Source organism: Gadus morhua, chromosome 6, assembly GCF_902167405.1.
Source record: "Gadus morhua chromosome 6, gadMor3.0, whole genome shotgun sequence".
Classification (NCBI taxonomy): domain Eukaryota; kingdom Metazoa; phylum Chordata; class Actinopteri; order Gadiformes; family Gadidae; genus Gadus; species Gadus morhua.
The window spans coordinates 22,650,851-22,672,637 of record NC_044053.1 but is presented as its reverse complement, the minus strand read 5'-3'; the positions used below and the strand labels follow the sequence as shown (position 1 = coordinate 22,672,637).

At 44.8% G+C, this 21,787-nt stretch overlaps 2 protein-coding genes across 2 annotated transcripts; both read right to left on the bottom strand.

The window, feature by feature from the left end:
• Positions 1 to 310: 310 nt before the first annotated feature.
• snapc4 (small nuclear RNA activating complex, polypeptide 4) lies at positions 311 to 12,425 on the bottom strand. Its single transcript, XM_030358527.1, has 20 exons — positions 12,163 to 12,425; positions 11,696 to 11,823; positions 11,392 to 11,438; positions 9,241 to 9,363; positions 8,907 to 9,035; positions 8,403 to 8,543; positions 8,174 to 8,258; positions 7,917 to 7,998; positions 7,674 to 7,775; positions 7,504 to 7,576; positions 6,829 to 6,993; positions 6,488 to 6,638; positions 6,117 to 6,223; positions 5,699 to 5,793; positions 5,486 to 5,580; positions 5,309 to 5,391; positions 3,377 to 4,951; positions 1,783 to 2,617; positions 1,235 to 1,431; positions 311 to 954 (listed from the first exon to the last, which is right to left on the bottom strand). Exons 2-20 carry the CDS (start codon positions 11,811 to 11,813, stop codon positions 769 to 771), a joined length of 4,389 nt encoding a protein of 1,462 aa, XP_030214387.1. The 5' UTR covers positions 11,814 to 11,823; positions 12,163 to 12,425; the 3' UTR covers positions 311 to 768.
• Positions 12,426 to 13,236: 811 nt separating this feature from the next.
• On the bottom strand, positions 13,237 to 20,638 carry pomt1 (protein-O-mannosyltransferase 1). Its single transcript, XM_030358528.1, has 20 exons — positions 20,443 to 20,638; positions 19,973 to 20,122; positions 19,652 to 19,758; positions 19,390 to 19,440; positions 18,972 to 19,118; positions 18,488 to 18,596; positions 18,341 to 18,397; positions 18,045 to 18,138; positions 17,670 to 17,825; positions 17,359 to 17,489; positions 17,162 to 17,257; positions 16,615 to 16,707; positions 16,181 to 16,277; positions 15,991 to 16,083; positions 15,210 to 15,330; positions 14,699 to 14,796; positions 14,281 to 14,394; positions 14,028 to 14,154; positions 13,577 to 13,754; positions 13,237 to 13,466 (listed from the first exon to the last, which is right to left on the bottom strand). Exons 1-20 carry the CDS (start codon positions 20,463 to 20,465, stop codon positions 13,292 to 13,294), a joined length of 2,217 nt encoding a protein of 738 aa, XP_030214388.1. The 5' UTR covers positions 20,466 to 20,638; the 3' UTR covers positions 13,237 to 13,291.
• Between the last annotated feature and the right edge of the window lie 1,149 nt (positions 20,639 to 21,787).

Genomic DNA, 21,787 nt, shown 5'->3' with positions numbered 1-21,787 from the left:
TGATTGAAAGCCAAATTGGGATATTAAGATTTTAAAAAGAAAGGCAATGCAAGCTATTTTTATAATTTTCCTTTGCATCACATCGGTATCAGAGGTTGCTATTGTTGCTTTCTGAATCAGTCTGAGCTTGAGCCATCAGCAGTGCTGGATTAAGATTTAGCTGATGATGATGATAGAAAAGTGAAAGGAATTTCTCTTTTTCATAGAGAAATATCATCAGAATTAGAGAAGGGATATGGAGAGAGACTGGAAAGAAGAAATATCAGAATAAAGAAACATCACATACCACTTAGTCCGACTAACAAAAAGCTTGGTGGGAAAACAACCATTTTATTCTTATTAATTAACATAAACTCTTTGCTTTACAAAAAACGGATGAATCCATAAACACAAACTTGTGACAATAGCAAAGCTATGGTGTTGAGAAAATCTCCACAGCTTGACAAACGCACACACACACACACACACACACACACACACACACACACACACACACACACACACACACACACACACACACACACACACACACACACACACACACACACACACACACACACACACTAGTTCAACACTGCATGGATCAAGGCATGCTGAAAATTGCATTCATTCAGTCTGCTGATGAACCTGGTGCTTTCGATAAACCTGGAACCTGGAACCAGCCTGGCCTATACAATAGACTACAAACTTCTAGTGCTGGCCAGACTACAAATAAACAAGATGCTATAAAGGAACGTGGTGGTTTTAAGTTAAAAGTAGAGTGCATCATTATTTAAATGCATCACTGCTGTCCTGGTCCTGACTAGAGTCATGACTAGAGTCCCGACTAGAGTCCCGACTAGAGTCCCGACTAGAGTCCCGACTAGAGTCTTCGATTTCTACGGGTCGACGTGTGGTGATGCCAGTGAAGTGAGTGGCAGGAGCGCCTTCCCCGTCCTGTAGCAGTTTGGTATTCTGGAAGGAAAAGAAAACACCGAAAAGATTAAAATACAACAGACCAAAACACAAAAAGGATAACGAAACACTGTGGCGCCTGATACTTTACTATGCACATTTTGCCTGTTTTTGTTTATTTTACATGACAGCTCTCTGGTGCTACGGCAAGTTAAAGTTGGTTAAATCAGCAGAATTTTTGATGGTTGAATTCTTGAATAAGGATTTTCTTTGATTAAGATACAAACTAAGAAAGTACGAAGTGTGAAGATATGAAAGACACGACAGACGTGAAACTAACTTCTGTCTCCTTTCTTGCCGGATTCAGGACCATCAACTCTTTGATTGGCTGGATGGTGGCCAGGAGGGCGGGAACCGTGAAGCAGGACAGGAAGCGTGCCTTCAACATCTGGTAGGCAGGGTTTCCAGCACAGTGCTTGGCCACTAGTTTTCGCACCGCAGCCACATTTTCTTCTGCTGTAGCCTCACGTCTAGAATCTAAAAACAAGGACTGCTATGAGGCACTATGTACTAGTTTTACTTGCCGGGCATAAAATAATTGTATAAATAAGACTACAATGAAGAACAGACATATATACATTCTATGTACAGTATATATACAGAAATAACAAATAAATGAGTGACTACAGTATCGCATTAGCGTTATTGTGATTAAGGGCCATCTAAATACCATTCACTTGACACAAGGCAGGTATTTCTATGAATTAAATAACAGTGATTCAAGTAATTGTAGATTCAGCAGAAATCAATTTGCAGCTCTATATGCTACCCCTGTCCCCAAGGTGCATTGAACACAACCCAACGAGCCGGCGTGTGTTTGGCATGTACCTGGGTCCTCGGGTTGGGACACCTCCTCTCCACCAGAGGCCAAGCTGTAATCGTGATCTGGAGTCTCCGTGGTTAGCAGCAGAAAGGCATTCTTGCTGAGGTACTCCTTCGAGGCCAGCAGTGCGTGCAGCGAGTCCAGGCTGGCGACAAATGGCGGCAAGTAAGGCAGGGCCACGCTCAGGCCCGGTGCCTTCAACCCCCCGGCCCCCCTCATCCAGAGCTGCACCTCATCAGCCGGCTCACAGAACATCAGAGCGGGGTCAAACTGTAAGGCCTCCCTCCTGAGCGGGGCGGGCGCTACGGCACTGCTGTGACACGGGACGGACACAGGGAAGGGGCGGGCCAGCAGCCCCGCTGGCCCGGGGGCCACCTGCCTCCACTGGGGACGTGGCGAAGGAGGAAGTCCCTGAGGGTGGGGGGACAGTGGAGCCGGGCAGGTGGAGACAACGGCTGGTCTGACGGCCGTAGGGACAGAAGGTGGTGGGACGGCGGTAGAGACAGTAGCTGGTGGGATGGCGGTGAAGACACTAGGGTGTACAATGGGAGATAAGTTGGGCGTCTGCTGGAGGCATGTGAAGCTAGCCTGGGGAAGGGTATGTGCTAATGGCACATACCCTTGGGAGAAGCTGGGAGAAGCTGGGGCTTGGTGCCCTGATGGAAGGGCCTTCTTGAGGCCTGGGGCTGGCGCACCGACCAGTCTAACAAGTCCATTCGGCGTCTTTAGGAACACTATCTTGCCAGGATTCAGGACGAAGCCATCGGGTAAGGCCAGAGGAACTGCTTTCCCAATTTGCTCCTGCGTCCGCTTTGGTGATGTCTTACATTTGGCTTCGGTCTAGGTGCAAAAAGCAGGGAACGTCAAATGATATCAAGGGACGGGCCTTCAAAAGGTTCTTATACGTACGCAAACTGTATATTAATGCTGCTTCTCAAAGATCAAATCGTACCCTACTAAAACAGTATAACCCCTTGTATAATTTCCAACTGTAAAGGGTACAGAGTTAAAGGTAAAACTGTAAAAAGTGATCTGTGCAACTGGTGGAATATATGACTTTGACGATTGCCTTATGCCGTCCCCGTTTGTTTTTATGCCAAATGTTTACATTCTGTATACCCAACAGCCCAATCTTTATGTAAAAATGTATTCAAAACTCTGTTTGGCAGAACAGATCCATAAGCGGTTCTAGTTTATGAAAACGAGCCTACTGTGTTAAGAAAACACCCCAATCCTTTAAAAGAGAACCGATCGGCAGATATTAAGGAAAACCTTCTTATTGTATGTTTGCATTTGCAGATACGTTTTTTAAAGCAGATAGTCAAGTGTGCGTTTCATAATGAATACCAGTCAGGCCCTGGCTGGCCAGCAGTGATATCCACTGCAAAACTCACAAAAACACCATTCCATCAGATTAAATAACTTAATGTCATACCTTACCTTTAACCCATAAATGATAACCCTATTACATACAAGTTGTTGATTTCCATATTACACCAAATGATGTTTATCATCTATACTACTTATACTTATCATCACTAGCTTTTGACTTCAGTTAAAGTGTATTGTTAATTTGTTGAATGCTGCAAATGCAGGTACCTTTGCCTGAGCCATTGCTTCCAGAACTTTAGCCTTAGCCGTCTTTCTCCGAACTCTCTTCCTCTCTTGCGTCTCCTCTGCACTCTTCTGATTGGCTGACGGCCCTGGGGAAGGCTCACTTGCCCGCCCTCTCTTTGCTCCTCTCAATGGAGCAGACCCTTGGGACAAAAGGGAAGCTGGTCCGGCTGGTGTTGCCGCTGAGGAGGAGGAAAGCCAGGGGGGAGCCTGAATTGGAAGCAAGGCCTTGGCAGGAGACGGGGCAGGGGCAATACGGGGCAGTAACCTCACCGCTCCAGGGCTTTGCTGCCGAGGGACCAACCCTCTGGGAGGAGTAAACCGGAGAGCAGCCATCTGAGGAGGTACGACGGGCTGCATGACCGGATGAAAGGTAGACGGAGCGCCTGGACGGCTGCAAGGATGCACATTAGGAGGCATGCTGGGACTCTGAGGCGCCATCTGAGGGATGCGCATCAACGAGACTTGTGGAGAAGGTGGTGCCTGTGCCTGTTGCAGTAGAGGCTGTTGGGCCGGGAATTGCACAAGCTGAGGTAGACATTTTTGTAGTTCTTTGCGTCCCTGAGCCCTTTTGAGTTTCTCATGGAGCATACCCTGCACTGTAGTTGGGTTGGGTATATGGGGACGGAGGCGCGGGGGTGGAACTCTGGCTTCACGTTGCTTCTTTTCTATAATGACCTTACAGCTCAGCAGGTCCACCCTGAGGACCTGCAGGAACAGCCGAAAGATGGGGGTGCTGCCCAGAGACAACGGCTGCATCCTCTGCCGCAGGGCGTACGCCCCCGTCTTGCCGCCAGCGTTGGGATCTGGGACCAGCAGTTTCCCGATCCACGGGGTCACCGCGGCCATCAGCCGATAGTCCATGGACGGGTTGTTCCTGGCAAACCGGCGCCTCTTGCCTGGTTTATTCTGGGAGAAGCTGTTTGGCGTGCAGTCTGCGCATCTTGTTAGGAAGTCAAAGAGCTCCGAACAGGACACCTGCAGCAGGGCCAGCGGGCTGTGCTGGCTTCCACACCTCAGGACCCGGGGCTCCATACCAAACAATGTTTCCAGGAGGTTTCCTCTGGCGTCCACTAGAGTGGAGCGCACCCGCTTTTCCCTGTGCTGGACAGGGCCAAAACAGGGCCTCTCCACCACCTGGTAGCTAAAGGTATCTAGAGCCGCCCGTTTCTCCTTGGTGGGACACTTTATGTTCTCCGGAGGTCTCTCCACTGGCTTTGCCTCCTCCTCCTCCGCCTCCTCCTCCGCCGCCTCCTCCTCCTCCTCCGCCGCGGCCTCCTCCTCCTCCTCCTCCTCCTCTTCCTCTTCCAGTTCCTTCTTCTGCTCGTGCTCCTCCTCCTCTCTCTCCAGTTTCCGCTCTGCTTCCACGACTTGCTTCATCTTCTCGTCGTCACTGTCCATGTACACCACTTCATCCTTGTCCTCATCCTCATCTTCTGAGCTCTCAGTCAGCAGCACCTCCTCTTCCTCCTTTTTAATATCACGCTTACCGGCCGGTAAACGCCTCCCCTTCATCTTCTGCACCGGTATGTCTTTTTCCAGGAGTGTCAAAGTGGCGTTCTGGAGACCATTGAGACAGAGAGGTAAGGCAGATGTCGACAGAGACAGGTAAGAGTGTCACAGACACGTATACACAGTGTTCCTTTCTTCGTGAGTGTGTGTGTGTGTGTAGGTATGTGTCTATCTGTCATTCTGTCTGGTTTGTGTGTTTCCTGCATATGGAAGGCCAAAAGGGCCAAAATTATGTCTCACTGTACATGTATATTGATTAAAATTGACGTAAAATACGGCATTTAAGCTTTCAATAATGACACATTTTACGACGTCGCATTCTATTAATTTTTTTTAAGTATGAATTTTCTTCACCCAATATTGATTATTTTGGCCTTCCATATGCGCTTGCGTGCTTCTATTTACCTTCTTAACAAACTTCCTCCATTCTCTGAGACACTGCGCGTCGTAGCGATTTGGGATTTCAGCCGCAATTCGAGACCAGCGCCCTGCAAAACAATGAATCAATCAATATGTGGCGTGCATGAGGTGAACATGTGTTTGTGTAACTGTGTTTCTTACGTCTTTAAGTAGGTTACTCACCCACTCCATGTTTCTCGACAAGCGTGACCAGCAGAGCTATCTCCTGCGCATCAAAAGGTCCTCTCTTTATTCCTTCCTTCAGACAGTCACAATATCTGTACACACATACACACACAAAAATAAACCATCTCCCATTATCCAATCAGATCTTATAAGCTGTGCCATTATCAAATCAGATCTTATAAGATGCCCTATTGTCCAATTAGATCTTACCTGTCCCTACAAGCACCGTCAGAACGACCTGGGACTTCTAACCTTATTTTAGACCAATTTCTTTCTCCAAGACGAGCTACAGATCGCAGCAAGGCCTGCAGAGAGAGAGTATGGTTTGCATGATGGAAAATGGAAAACAAAATCATCAGAAGTTCAATGTGATCTTAAATTTGCAAATATCATAAATGAGTCCATAATTATCAAATGTAAAATGTAAAAAATGAGTTGCTGTCAGGTCAGTAAGACAACTACTAGGGTACCCCTTCTCACTGAGCCTTACACTATCAAAGTATCCTCGTTGGAGAATATTGTGTGTGAGACATGATTGTGAAACAAATACAACTCTCTTCTGTAACTACCCTCATACCAGTGTACTAGTTGCCAACTCTTCCTGAGAGACTCCGCCCACCACCCTCACCTTGTCCTCCTCCTTGGACCATGGGCCCTTCCGGAGCGCAGGGTCAAGGACCTGGGACCAGCGGTACATCAGTTGGCTGGGGTCACGACCCTCGATGAAATAGCTCACTGAAAGACGGACAAGGGGAGAGCGACACAGACGGGTCAGGCCAGATCGTATTTTCCCTCTGGATCAATTAAGTATTCTGAAACTGAATGGAAGTTATTCTGTGTAGAGTACAGCTTGTAGTTATTATGTCCCAATATTGAATAAGATAGCACTCAATGGATCCTAGCATGTACAGGACAGTAGCAGAGTAAAATGAGATCACACAAACATATAGACAGAAAATGTGTCGATAGTGAGGATTAGAGACGGAGCCGGGGACTCACTTTGCGTGTACGGTATGAAGTTTCCGATCCTCATCTTATCCACCAGCTCCCTGAGCACCTCGTCTTCCTCTGCAGACCAAAGGCTCTTCTTCAAGTTCTTTGACAAGAACCTCTGGTAGGTCTGGAAACACATGAAGACCGTCCTGCCTGTCTACATACAGGCACACGGATCACAGATCACCTGGCAGGTAGGTTTGGAGATGCAATGAATGATTTAAAAATGATTATTCTTATAAAAAGGAGACTAACGGGTATAAGAGACAGATGCACAGAGGGAGAGGGAAGCATGAAGAATTGTCATCACGTTCTTCATAAGCACACGCACACCCAAACATCCTCACCCCAAGCTCTTCAGCAATGCCCTCCCAGTCTCTCTCTTTATGTTCTTTGACCAATTCATCCAGACGCTCGAGCTCCTGTGGAGTCCAGGTGGACTTGTTGACCGATGGGTGGAGAAAGTTTTGCCAGAATTGACGCAAATCATCCGCCTCCCTTGTCCCCTCAAACTGAGGAGATAGTAGAGCAGAGGAGACAAGCGGAGAAGCTACTATAAAACAAGTTCTTAGGGAATTTACCTGACCCTTGTATTATAATAACAATAGCAGGCACAGCATATCCACTGAGGTTGTTAGGGTAGGCCAACAACACCAGAACCCCATGTTGTTGTTTGCTTTTCACTCCTAGCAAGCTGTCCTCTATTTTTCTAAAATTTTAATTTTAACTACAAAAAAAAAATTGTGTGTTTTAAGTGTTTGCTACTTCAGGCTTATAGCAGAATCTGTTAAATAAAGCGCAGGTCAGTTCATGTTCTGGATTGCAACATGAGTGCAAGGGTCCTGGAACCTACATTTATTGAAATGACCATTTGAAAGTGTTGCTAATCTTGCATACTTTGAACACTCTGGGCAAAAGATCAGAGCAGAGCTGAAAAATCGACATCAATCATTAGGCCTGTAATGTAACGGTAGCACATGTCAGGGGCTTAAGACTGATGCATAGAGTGTGCAATGGCCTACGTCGATGTTGGAGATCTTCTGCCAGTCATGCTCATCATAACGACCCCCGACAAGGTCCTCCTCCTTCTGGGTTCTGACCAATCAGGAAAGAGAAAGCAGCAACATTATATGTAAGAGAATACGTACTGGCCACCATTTTCAATCTACAGGTCTAACAGGAGGTCAGGTACCTGAGCTGCTGAATGTCTTTCTCCAGCTGCCCTATCTGCTCACTCAGTGCCTCTTTCTCTTCTTCACGTGCTTTATACATCTTCTGACTCAGATAGTCCACTCTGGTCAGAGGGTACAAAGGAGAGGAGACGGACAGGTAAGGAAACCAAAAGACAGAAGTGGGAGAACAGGGAGATTTTAGAAGCTGTAGTGTAGTAGCACTATTGGTCCATGGTATTGTTATGTATTAATGGTTTCTGTACTTGGACAGTTTGGGCTGGATCTGCCTCTTGAGGCTGTCCTTGGACACCGCGTTTATCAACAGCGTCTTCTGCCAGCCTTCCCCTACAAAGAAAGCACACAGGAAGAACAAGAGAGCTCAGCTCAGACATTTTAATTAGCCTATATTTGATCAAATCAATCACATTTTGGAAGGTTTGTGAGGAAACCAAGACTTTTTGTGTCAAATTTTTGTGACAAATTCCGACATGCGGTCAGGCAAGAAATATGCTTTTCTCACATCTTTTCACTTGTAGGCGCTTTTCATCAAGATGAGCGCTCATCATGGATGCCCTGTCCTTGCTCTCCGGATTGGCTGGAGGACCCTGGCATCAGAAAAAAACATAACAGCTCATTGGTACATCTTCTTCTACGTCTGCCTGTCAAACTTACCATTGTTTCTACTGCACTTTATTAACCCAAGCAGCTGTGCCGGCTGTGAGTCTCTGTCTGTTTGTCGTACAACTCACCAGTCCAGTGAGTTTATCCTTGAAGTATGGCTTATGGAAGCGACCCAGGTACACTTTGGAAGGCTGTTGGTAGGAGGTAGGCGTGCGGTTGGCGTCCCTGATGTCTCTGGTTGGTCCATTCATCTGAAACAGCAGCTCTTTCTAAAAAGGGGGAGGGAATTTATGTTTACCCCATCATCCCTTGACGTTGAGGAGAACTAGTTGGCTATACATGGTGCAATAATATCAGTATCAGATATCAGTATTAATTAACTAATTGCGTCACAAATCAACTCGGGTTACATAGGTCGTTTTAAGCTTCTCTCTCCCAATTTAATTGGTAGATTTCCCCACTGTATCATTCGTCCATCAGACACGTGACAGTAAAGAAAAATGTTATTGTCCACAGGCGGCTGAACATGTGCCTTTTGCCTCACTTGTCAAAAAAACAAAGACATACATTGGACTTAAGCTATAGGGGATGGAAAACGATGCATGTTAGGTTGAAGAGAACTCAAAGGGAACCTGTGCGCGTCTGTTCTGGTTGAGCAGGTGCTCCAGTTGGCTGAGTGAGTCGATCAGAACCTGCTGGTAGACCAGGTTCACCTGGAGGCACCCCTCTTCTGTTTCTGGGACGTCCAGCTCCCCCTCGCTCTGAGGCAGGACGCGCGCGCGCACACACACACACACACACACACACACACACACACACACACACACACACACACACACACACACACACACACACACACACACACACACACACACACACACACACACACACACACACACACACTTTAGACTTTGTTGAATGGACAGAATAGCCTGCTTGATAAATAGTTTGCACCAATCAGAAGACCTCTCCGCTGTCATTGCCGTCATTCACGGACAAACAAATGTCATTCTGTGATTGCAGGGCTGTCTGCAGCTCTTCAATCTCCTGTTGGATCTGGTCTCTCTCGGCCAACAAACCGGAAGACACCTACACACACAGAAAAAAGCATTCACACACACATCCACACACAAACACCAACACAGTTAAAATTTTATTTTGTTATTAAATGTAGACAAAGTCTCCCATCTCAGTATGCAGTAATCAAATGAATACGTTGCAAATCAAGAAAATACTTCTTGATACATTAATCAACAATGAATGAAAAGGTGTATGCTGGTAAGCTTTCTTTTGATAGTAACCCAAAAAATTGTACAATTGAAAAAGAAATGATAAAAAAAAAATGTTACCCAGTAAACATGTAACACACACACACACACACACACACACACACACACACACACACACACACACACACACACACACACACACACACACACACACACACACACACACACACACACACACACACACACACACACACACGATTATTTATCTGTGGTAACAATGCTTTTTGGCAATAAATCTTATACCGTTGGAAAGCCTGTATAGTTCCCTTTCAAATGGTGCCCCATTTGTAAGGAACATGCACTTGTGGGATGAGCAGCAGAGCTGAGTTTGTGGGTTGCCCCCATGAAAAATTTGACAAATCTTCTCTGCCAATGCCAAACAGCTTATTCTGCCATTGACTCGTTTGGTGTGGATGGATTGGAAGATTGAAGTTTTAAGAAACAAGACATATTGGCAATTTAACAATTGATTCCTTTCACAAACAGGAGCCTCAGTAGAGTGTGGAAGAACCATACACAGCCACAACAGCCTGGCACCTCCTCCTCATGCTGGTCACCAGCCTGGTCACACACTGCTGTGGGATAGAATCCAATTCTTCAACCAGCATTTGTCGCAAGACAGCCAACATGGTTGTGTTGGTCACTCTGGCACGAACAGCACGCCCAAGCTGATCCCACAAGTGTTCAATGGGGTTGAGGTCAGGACTGCTAGCAGGCCGTTCCATCCTCTCCACCCCCACATTCTGGAGGTAGTCTCTGATAAACCCCGCCCTGTGGGGGTGAGCGTTGTCATCTTGGAGGATAGAGTTCGGTCCCAGACTCAGAGATATGGGATTGCCACTGGTTGCAGAATCTCATCTCTATATCTCTCTGCATTGAGATTGCCTCCAATGCCGACAAGCCTCGTTTTTCCAGTGAGGGAGATTCCGCCCCACACCATCAGACTGCCTCCACCAAAATATGTTATTCTATCGGTGCAGCAATTAGCATTGCACTCTCTGCTTCTTCTCCACACTTTGACCCTATGATCCAACTGCCGTAGGCACAATCTGGACTCATCACTGAACATAACGTTCCTCCACATGTTCAGGTTCCAGTGTACGTGTTGCCGACACCAGCGCAAACAGGCCTGACAGTGAAGGGCAGTCATGGCAGGACTCCTGGCAGCCCTATGAGACTGGAGATTGGCTGCGTGTAGTCTGTTCTGGATTGTCTGGGCAGAGAACCGTCGGCCATAACGTCCTGCAAACCGACTGCAAATCTGTAGAAGACAGCCTACGGCACCTAAGTGCTGACAGAGTGATAAAATGGTCTTCTTGGGATGTCGTCTTCTTGGGACGCCCACTTCGCGGCCTGTCTTTGACATCCCCCGTTATATGGAACTTGGCCTTCAGTTTGGAGAGGGTACTAGGGCTCACTCCAAATAAGGACGCAACTTGGTTTTGCGGAACCCCAGCTTGAAGTTGCCCTATCGCAAGGGGCCTATCCAGATCAGTCAAACGCGGCATGCCGATTCTTGGAGCAGACACTTACAGCTGTACTTACAGTAGTAGGGCCCATGCTCAGTCACAGGTGCTGCCATTCAGGTGCCAGGGCGCAAACCACATACTCAGCGCTGCTGCTCATCCCACAATTGCATGTTCCTTACAAATGGGGCACCATTTGAAAGGGAACTAAACAGGCTTTCTAACGGTATAAGATTTATTGCCAAAAAGCATTGTTACCAAAGAGAAATAATCTACCAAACAATAATTTCCTTACTTTTTGTGCTAAGTTTATAAATAAATAAAACGTAATGTGTGTACGTGCAGATGTGTTTATGTCTTACCTGATGGCTTTGCTCCACCAGTTGTATCTCGTCATCTGATCCATCATCTGTCAAATCACAGAAAGCGTATCTTGATTGTAATAATTTGTGAAATCGGCAAATAAAAAAGGGAGACAGACAAAGAAAGGGCGAATAAAAGCAACAGGTGAGGTTCTGTTACCCGAATTAAAATTGTGATCGGGGTACTCAGCGGCACAGGTTTACGGAGGATGTAGGGGTAGACTCACCATATCGTCACTCAATATTACCTTGCATATTTTTCAAAGTAAAAATAACATTCTTACTCTTGAAATATCTTAGTTACCTGAGGATGCGTCACTAGAAAGAAGGTCCAAGTCGACAGGAGCTGCGCCCAGGTTCTGTTCCAGCTCCTCAATCTGTCTCCTTACCCTGTCTCTCTCCTCTGCAAGACTAAGAGACATGTCTGTCTCTCTGTCCAACACAATCGCACAAGTATCATTACTCCACTAATGGGTCATCATTGCTCTCACACTTCTAACCAGAACCAATATATAGACAACTCCTTGCTTTTCGATATGACATAGCTTTGCGTTCCCCACCAAATGAGTTAACCACCATAACCCCTCATAAGTTAAAATCATATACATTTTCGTTTTCTGTTGTTGAATTATTATCTTTAAGGCGTGGACTTAAATGGATTTACAGGGTAGTAGACCTGTCCTGTAGAGAAGTCAGATGCTAAAACAATAGAAACTCGTTTCAGTATGCTAGCAGAAAAACAAAAAAAGAGGCTAAAAATACACTACCGACCTGTGGCAGAAAACAAACAGCGCGGGAAATGGCTTATTGTTGCGCGGACAAAGTTTAATTTATAACTTTCTATCATTTGTGTCCATGTGCAGCTTCGCTCCAATCCTGATGCAGCAACGTTTCTGGATCGTTAACATATAGCCCATGATGCACCGCGCGAAGCATCTTCCTGGGTTACATATGCGTTTTATTAAAATAATAAGCGGAAATAATAATAATAACGAATTTAGTTAAAAACAGGTAGAACAGTTGAGAAATAACCCTTATTGACCGAAAGTAAGTGCAAAACCACCGTTGAGCAAGTTTAAATAATAAACAGGACCCACAATGCAAAGCTGTTCTATGCGTCCCTTTCCTGCAATACTACTGGTCGTTTTCAGAATATCCTAAATATTACACTTTTAATAGATAAATGGTTACAAATCTTTCGAAAAACTTCCATTATTAAACTGTTTTTATTTAACCTGCGCGAATGCTAAAAATAGTATAGTATATATATATATATATATATATATATATATATATATATATATATATATATATATATATATACATACATACACACACACACACACACACACACACACACACACACATATATATATATATATATATATATAAAAATGTACATGATTAAATACGACCAGTAAAACTATGTTAAATTTGGTAGCAAAGCACAGATGACATCAACAACAGTGGACATATTAGTAAGGCGAGCCCGGCAGGTCTGCAAGTACAACAGTACCACGAGGTTTTGTTTTGTACCCAGAGCACGTTTCTCAAGGCTGCAGTTCTCTTTTCTGTCAACAGATGTCGCAAATAAACGGTTTAAACCAACAGAACTTTGCATTCGTCTCGGCGTCTGTTCTCAGCCTCTCCCGTTCAGTCCCAAAATCGGATCTGATAATTTAAAACAACACTTGCTTGTTAGCAGACCTACGGTCGTTATCTGAATTGTTATATCCGCCGCACGCAATTTATATAATATAACTATTAAGTTGTGACTTTCTATAGAAAAAATTGTTCAGTATTTGAGACATGTACCTCATTTGTGTCAAAGAATACATAAGCAGACAAAATTCACTAAAGGTTTTATTCTTAAAATACTGTAAAAGCACTGTACGTGATTTCATGGTCTCCTGTAAAGAATATCCCAGGAAGGCTGCCAGCGCAGGGCTTGCAGTTGATTGGCTGACAGTTCTGGGCTTCCGTAGGTCAAAGGTGAGAAGCTTTTGTAGCATAGGTAGACAGAGCAGAGTCCTGCAAACGCAGACACACATCCGGCACGGTGCTGAGACTTCCCACTGGAAGAGAAGAACAAAAAAATAACAGGTGTGGTTGTATCTGTGTGTGTGTGTGTGTGTACTTGAGCTGGTGAGAGAGAGGCAGAGTCTGCGTGTGTGAGTGTGTGTACCTTAGCAGATGAGTGTGTGCATGTTCAAGGACTGCGGGGAGCAGCTGTAACAGGAAAGTGTATGCTGGCAGGTAGTGATACAGGAAGAGGGTGTTCTCCATCAGGAAGAAAGGCAGGAAGTTGACCAGCCACCCACCCACACACACCACCCCCACCCGCTGGAACTGGCACCAGGAAGCTGCAACTCACACAAACATTTAGCACTCCATTAATAAAAAACATGAACAGCTAAACCCAAAAGCAGAACAAAAGCTATTGTAGTAAGGGTGTGCACTATTTGCGCATTTGTTGTATGCTATATGTTCATGGTGTGTGTGTGTGTGTGTGTGTGTGTGTGTGTGTGTGTGTGTGTGTGTGTGTGTGTGTGTGTGTGTGTGTGTGTGTGTGTGTGTGTATAATCTATATATATATTATTGTGTGCGTGCGTGCGTGCGTGTCCGTGTGTGTATACCCTCGGTTATATCTCTGATGGCCCTCCTCCGCCTCAGCAAGTACCAGAGTGCTAGAAGCTGATAGGCTGCAAGACTTAAATTAGCCATGCCCCAAGACACTAGATTGCCAATCAGATGAATCTGGGCCTGAGGGTACAACCAACCACAGTGGAGCATGTCAGCATCAATAGCCTTGCAATTAATTGTTTCCATTTATCCAGGAGGCCCCTTGTAGTAATGTCATGTGTATACACACGTTTATATGAGTCTTACATTGGTAGAGTGGTGGAGCCAGTAGACTATATTGGTTGTCATGGAGATCCATTCCAAAGGGCAGGAGCTATATTTGTGTTCCGACTCCTCCTGTTTCACGGTGAGCATCTTTCGCTGCCACGGCAACAAAAAACATCATCACTCTTCTACCCAGGGTAAAAAAACCAACAACAAAACTAACCCTAACCCTAACATTGTAACTGCAGATGTATGTCCTGGCGACAAATATATTTATAGAAGTACTTTCAGTAGTGCCGTCGTTGTGGTAGTACAAGTAATAGTATGATTAACACTTTAGACAACAGTAATGCCAAGTGTAATAGAAGTGCAGTAAGCAGTAGCAGTAGTGTGATGGTGGTATCTGTATTCCTTTTAGAAGTACTGGTAGTATTAGAAGTTGTACAATTCGCAGTAGTACCTGGAGCTCTATAAACTTGGACAAGAAGGATATGTTTGGATGGACATCGATGTGAGTCGGGGAATGAAGCTCTACCTCTCTCTCCTTTTGCTCGTGACCTAGACAAGCACAAGGAAATTAAGAGCACACACACAAAGTCAACAACAAACCAGGATGACTTTCTTAAAACCTTCCTCTAGTGAAGCATTTCTTAAACTATGGGTCTGTATTGGATTACAATCACAGTGAAGGGAGGTTGATGTGTCCGGTAATGTGTCCGGTAGTTCCAGGACACAAAGGACGGTCATTTTTTACCTGAGGTTGCATAGTTTCATCTGGTTAATATAGTTGAAGTATCTGGTAAGTTAATTAACTGCACCAAGAACCCAACAATTAAAGTCAAACAACACAGGGACACACAACAACGATCAGTGTGGAGTTATAATTGAGTTACACACTGATGCAAGGCTCCATAGTACAGAAAATGGAAAGGAATAAAATACATAAATGGTTCTTCTACTGGACGACTCACTGGTCCCATAGCGGTGCTCCTCTACGTTCCACACCAGGCTGCTGTGGTGGGCTCTGGAGACACGGTCGGCCACCACCTCCAGCTGCCCAAACCCCCACTCAGGGAGGGTCCCTCCACTCAGCTGTAGGGGGGGAGAGGCGATGTATAAATGAGGGGACCTTATCGAGACCCTGGCTGCCTGACGACATCAGAGCCCACTGAAGACACTGAGCACATCAGAATTGCTAATACAAAAGCAATTCCGGTGTGCTTTTTTTGTGTTTTGGGAGCGTGCAATCGAGTCCTAAGGATCCACTGAAATGGTTGTTTGGTCAAGGGTGGAGGTTGCTCACCAAACGTCATTATTTTGTTATTTTAACTATTCTACATTGAATTGGTATGCATATTGTAGATGTGCTTTGATAAGATATAACAAGATGACGGGTAACATTCAATTAATAGTGTAAGATTGTGTAAGATGGGTAAGATTGAGTACCGTAAGTCCTTGTCAATACAGGCCCCTTTGGCTGGTAAGTGAACTACAGCCAGCAGGAGCTCATGCACTCAGAAGTAGTTTGAGTGCCGTGGGTCGAGATAATTACAATCATCGACTAATGTTAGTTAGAATAAATAAATAAACATATCAATTAAAGTGAAATGTGTCTCTAAAATGGGTATAGAATTCTAAACATCTGGGGTCATGTCAGAGAATATATTATTCATGGTAGAAATGTATGTAATTATATGGCTGGCGTGGGGGGTTATGAAACCATGGTAACGTCCAGGTGGGGAGGGGAGGTACCTTGAGAGCCGCCGAGGTATTGACGTGGACCAATCGCACATCAGACACAATAGTCTTCCACACCTCTGACTCAGCCTCCCTGTTGGAGATGTCCTGAACACACAGACACGCGCACACATCCGGCGTCATCATCATCATCATCATCATTAAAAACACAGTGGATTTACAAAAAGTAAAATGTCACACTAACCACCCTCCACAGGTTCTGCATCACCATGGAAACATTGAAGTCAATGTACCCCGACACTTCCTGGGCGTGAGGACTCATTGGAGCAGCCACATCGTGACTGAACGCACGCACACACACACACACACACACACACACACACACACACACACACACACACACACACACACACACACACACACACACACACACACACACACACACACACACACAGTTGATTATTTATCTGTGGTAAAAATGCTTTTTGGCAATAAATCTTATACCGTTGGAAAGCCTGTATAGTTCCCTTTCAAATGGTGCCCCATTTGTAAGGAACATGCACTTGTGGGATGAGCAGCAGAGCTGAGTTTGTGGGTTGCCCCCATGAAAAATTTGACATTAGGTGGATTTGATCAAATGTTTGAATTACAGAGGAGAAGGAGGGTTGCTATGGTTACCTGTTGAGGAAACGAGACGTCATACCATGGAGGAGCTGGATGACGTCGCCGTGGCGAACGGGTCGGGGGGGTGTGTTGACCACCAGCTCCTGTCTGACACAGATCAGATGTCCCCACATCCACACAGTGGAACCAGATTCAACACTGACGCCATTGTCAGCCTGCTGTGGTCAGGATCTGACTTGAGGTTGGTCTTCACCGGTTCAGAGAAGGACTTTTGTTTATATTTATAAAGCATTGGTTTCCCTAACGCCCCTCTGTATTTTTAATATCTCAACCTGTTAACACATTAGTGCATTCCTTCCCACGACGTTACTAGAGAACAATGTATTTAACTATGGGTCTGGACCCGCGATTGAGTATTTTATCATCACTGTTGGATGTATACTCTTACTATGTACTTAATAAATAGAAACACCCATCTGTCCCAATAGTAAACACCACGATCATCTAACCAAAGGTAGGATTATGACCTCATAGTCGGTTCCTATGGTAAACCATGTGTAAAACGTCTGTTTTATTTTCGTATGTTGTCATGGTAACCTACCTGCCTGGGTCCTTGATAATCCACCAGTTGTTGACATCTTTAAAGGGATAACAGGTCACCTGCTGCTGGTGGGAGCTGCCTCTCCCATCCTCATACCTACAAATACAATCATACACACACACACGCAAATTAGAAAAACATAAAATACAGACTGATCTGATTGAATAGTTGGAGAAGCATGAGTTTTGTGGCAATACCTTATTGGATAGTTAGCCTTATGGGAGTGTAGCCAGCAAGGGATGGTTTGAGAGGCGGAGCTTCGTAAGGTAACCTGACTGCCATAGGCCACTTCTAATGGCTGGCCCCGAGTAATTCTCGACAGGCCACCCTACACACACACGTATTTCATATTACCAAACGGCTAAATAATTAATTCAAATTTTGCAAAATGTCGACGTCTGTAACCATGCTAGAAATGATAATGATCAAATGACATAAACAACCAAACTCTTAACATTGAAGACACAGAGTTAATGTTATTGGATAGGCCTAGATGTACGTTCATTACCTCCAGACTAGCCTGGAACGCACTGCTCATCAGCTGGTCATGTGGTCCACTGTGCCGAAGGACAGTCAGATGGACGTAGAAACAGAACACATAGAGTAGGACGGGAAGCACCACCAGGCACACGACGCGACACCCACATTCCACAAACACTCTCAGCTGAACCACACACACACACACACACACACACACACACACACACACACACACACACACACACACACACACACACACACACACACACACACACACACACACACACACACACACACACACACACACACACACAATTGTTATTCTAGAATAACATTTAATTTCCCTGCAGAACACAATTCATCTCGATTAATGTTTCTACTCTAAGAAGAAGGTGAAACTCACATGACTGACAGCCCGCTGGCCAATCAGCTGCCAGGTGTGCACAGAGGCTATGCCCAGCAGCAGGAGGTAGGTGAACACACCTACATACTTTACCCTAAGGAGCCACAAACACACACAAGAAATAACCTAAAATAACTCACTTTGAAATGTACACAAAATATACTGTGTGTGCGCTGAATACTCATAACATAATGTGTCTCAGACACACACAGACACACACAGACACACAGACACACACACACACACACACACACACACACACACACACACACACACACACACACACACACACTTACCCCACAGCTCCGGCACAGGAGGACGCAGCTACGATGAGCCACAAATACCTGGAGCAACTGCAACACACGAAGAGACAGGCAGACAGGAAGTATCAGTGTATCAGCGTATGCTGGAGTGGGTTGACTTGTGGCAGGGGAGAGTGCTACCTGTTTGAGGCGTTGTAGAAGCGCCAGTAGGAGAAGAAGGAGAGCAGCTGAAAGAAGATCAGGACAGACTCCAGTAGCATGAAGCGTGATTGGACGATGAGAGAGTTCTCTGAAATCAAACAACAACGTGATATGAAGGAACACTGTCTCAGATAGGGCTGCACTAACCGCGGAAACAGCAGTCCTTCCAATCTGCACCGCAAGCTGAGGGGAGACCGCACAGCGTTACGAAGATATTCTACCAAAGAGAAACTGACTCACATGAGTGATTAGGCTTACAGAAGGGGATTTTACGACGTTGTGGAGTGGATTTGAAACCTTTTACAGATACATTTTGACGAAAAAATGTACCCCCTTGTCTGCTTTGTGAGACGAGGGCTGATTCAGAAGGGCTACACACAGGAGAGATGCATTCAAAATCAGAAAAGGCATTCATGACAAGTCTGCTCTGATGGGAATGGTCGATTTGGATAAGGATACCAACCCATGAGGATGAGGAGAGAAGCTCCCAGTGCAGCGTAGTGGGAGCTGCCCAGCTCCAACTGGAGCAGGTAGGCCAGGGGGACGCACAGAGCCCCGCACACTGCGGGCAGGAGACGCAGGCCCCACACACTCATACTGCTGGGGTACTCTAGACAGCGCCACAAAAACATCCACAGCAACAATGAGAGCCATCATTGTCACCTGATGCATCACTAGTTTCAAGACTCAATAAAGACCTATCATTTAGGATATAGAAATTATTATGAACACACATTGTGCAGCATGAATGAATTGTGAATGTTGCTCCCATAAAGTCCAGTGACCTACAGCCGTTTTGAGGTTTTCTTGTGTCTAAAACATGTGTTCCCTCTGGTCCAATTTGTTCTGAAACCCATTGGCCTTTCTACTTATTCACTTACCTGCACCTATTCTGTTCCATGGGAAGTTTCCATCAAAACCACCCAGGTAGGCTGTACACACACACACACACACACACACACACACACACACACACACACACACACACACACACACACACACACACACAGACACACACACACACACACACACACACAGGTTATTTGTTTTTCACACATCTATTCACAAGTAGATCAACTAAACAGTTCACATAATTATGTATATAGCAACATCTTTTCTTATCTTGAGCATCAAAGAACTCACCTCCGAAGGCCAAGATCATGTGACCAAGGGGCGGTCCGCTCTCATCAACAAAGAAGACCCGCTTCATGTAGAGAGACACAAACTGGCCATAGTATACTTCGTCAAACCTGGACACACAAACACAGAGACACAAACACTATTAAGAGATGCAGGCTATGGCATCTCTTTAGGCTATTAGGCTATGGCCTAATAGCGTATCATTTTGGGCGGTTACATTTTATATATCTGTGTCTGATCTTATCTAACAAATTATCTAGCAGATAAAATAAGCGTTTCTGTTAGACTTAATAATGTCTGGCAATAAGGCTAGAGTATACTCACACCACTGCCCTAGGGTAGGAAAGGTTTCTGAGCCGCGTCCAGAAACCAAGCACAGTGACCAGAACCAGCACCAGGTTAATCTCCGTTTTGACCACAGGTGGAAACTTCAGGCTGCTGAGTCCGAGCATGGTTCCAGCCTGGAGTAGTATACTGTAGAGAAAACGAGACATACAGCAAACGGTGTGTAAAGCATAGCTCCATATATAACTGACAGTAATTGACTTTGTTTTGCCTAATTCATAATACTGTAGTAGGCTTTGTATAGCTTTACAGCATATAACAAAGATGTATTTTATGTCAGGGGCTGTATAATCTACATAGGCGTATCTTTTGCTTTGTTTTAAAAAAAAAATGCATAATGATTGTCATCGATCATGAATCACCAAAACATTGCCATGCAGATAGTACCGTTGCATTCATTCAATCATTATTAGCTGACTAGCTGTCAGTAGCTAGCCACGTTCGTCTACCTGCTTGTTGGTTCTTTACTCATTTGGTTGTGAGGTGGAATTCTGTGTTCATATTCGGCACACCGGACACCTTATCATAATAATCTGTTTAACATTTTCCTTCGGATACTCAATAGTTTTTGCCAGCATGTTTAGCATGCTAAGCAACCAGCTTACTAGTGCTCCTTGATCGATTATTGTGGTCTAGATGCTCCGTTCTCGATTAGAATGCGTTACCTTGGTTACGCGAATGCTACTCCTCTCTTCGGAAGCGCAGCAGAGACATGAGTGTATGGCCTTTTTCCTATGGACTGTTTGGTTTCAAAACGTAAACTAAGCAAAGACGCTCAGGACAAAATGCAAAACCACAAATATCTAATACCTGCTGTGTGAGCATGAGCAAGGAACATCCAATATGTAATTGGATATTCTCATTTGATCGGACTCATTCATTCTATCTTTAGGTTGCGCAAAGCTGGTAGCAGAATGTGTCTAGAACTTGTTTTTGATTAGTGTTGTTATTATTTTTATTATTAGTTATTTTAGCAAGGAAAAGGTTTTACACTCCAGGTCAGGCTGGTATACATCGTTTTGTACTATTGACCACTGTGTACTTATATTTAGACATTAGCAAAGCAAGGGAACTTTATTTACATAGCACTTTGCATACACAAGGCAGACTCAAAGTGCTTCACATATAAACATTGTCACACAATAAAATAAAATAATAGATAAGTAAAACAAAACATATGCAAAGAAATTAGTAAAATAGAAAGTGCATTGTATTTAAGATCAGATCAACAGTCTCTCTGGTATCCGCGTCGGGACACCAACCCGACCTAAAGGAACTTGGTACTTTCTCTGGGACTCAAACCCGGATTCTAGTAACCCTTATCCTTTCTCTCTGGTATCAGATCATGTATCTTTCTGGTAAAAATAGAAAAAATTAAATTGTAAGTTAAAAAGGCTTTTTAGTAAGTAAAATTGAAAGTGCAATGTATTTAAGATCAGATCAACAGTCTCTCTGGAACCTACGTCGGGACTCCAACCCGACCTAAAGGAACTTGGTCCTTTCTCTGGGACTCTAATCCAGATTCTAGGACTCTAACCCAGACAGAACTTGGAACTCTAACCACGAACCAAAGGAACCCACGTCGGGACTCCAACCCGACCTAAAGGAACTTGGTCCTTTCTCTGGGACTCCAACCCGACCTAAAGGAACTTGGTCCTTTCTCAGACCTAGCAGACCTATTCCTTGACATAGGAGCAGGATGAAGTGAGGCCTCTTGCCCACTGGCCAGAGACTATAGTCATAGGGGTTGAACCCAGGACCTTTTGGTATTTCAAGATAGATTTCACTGGAAAT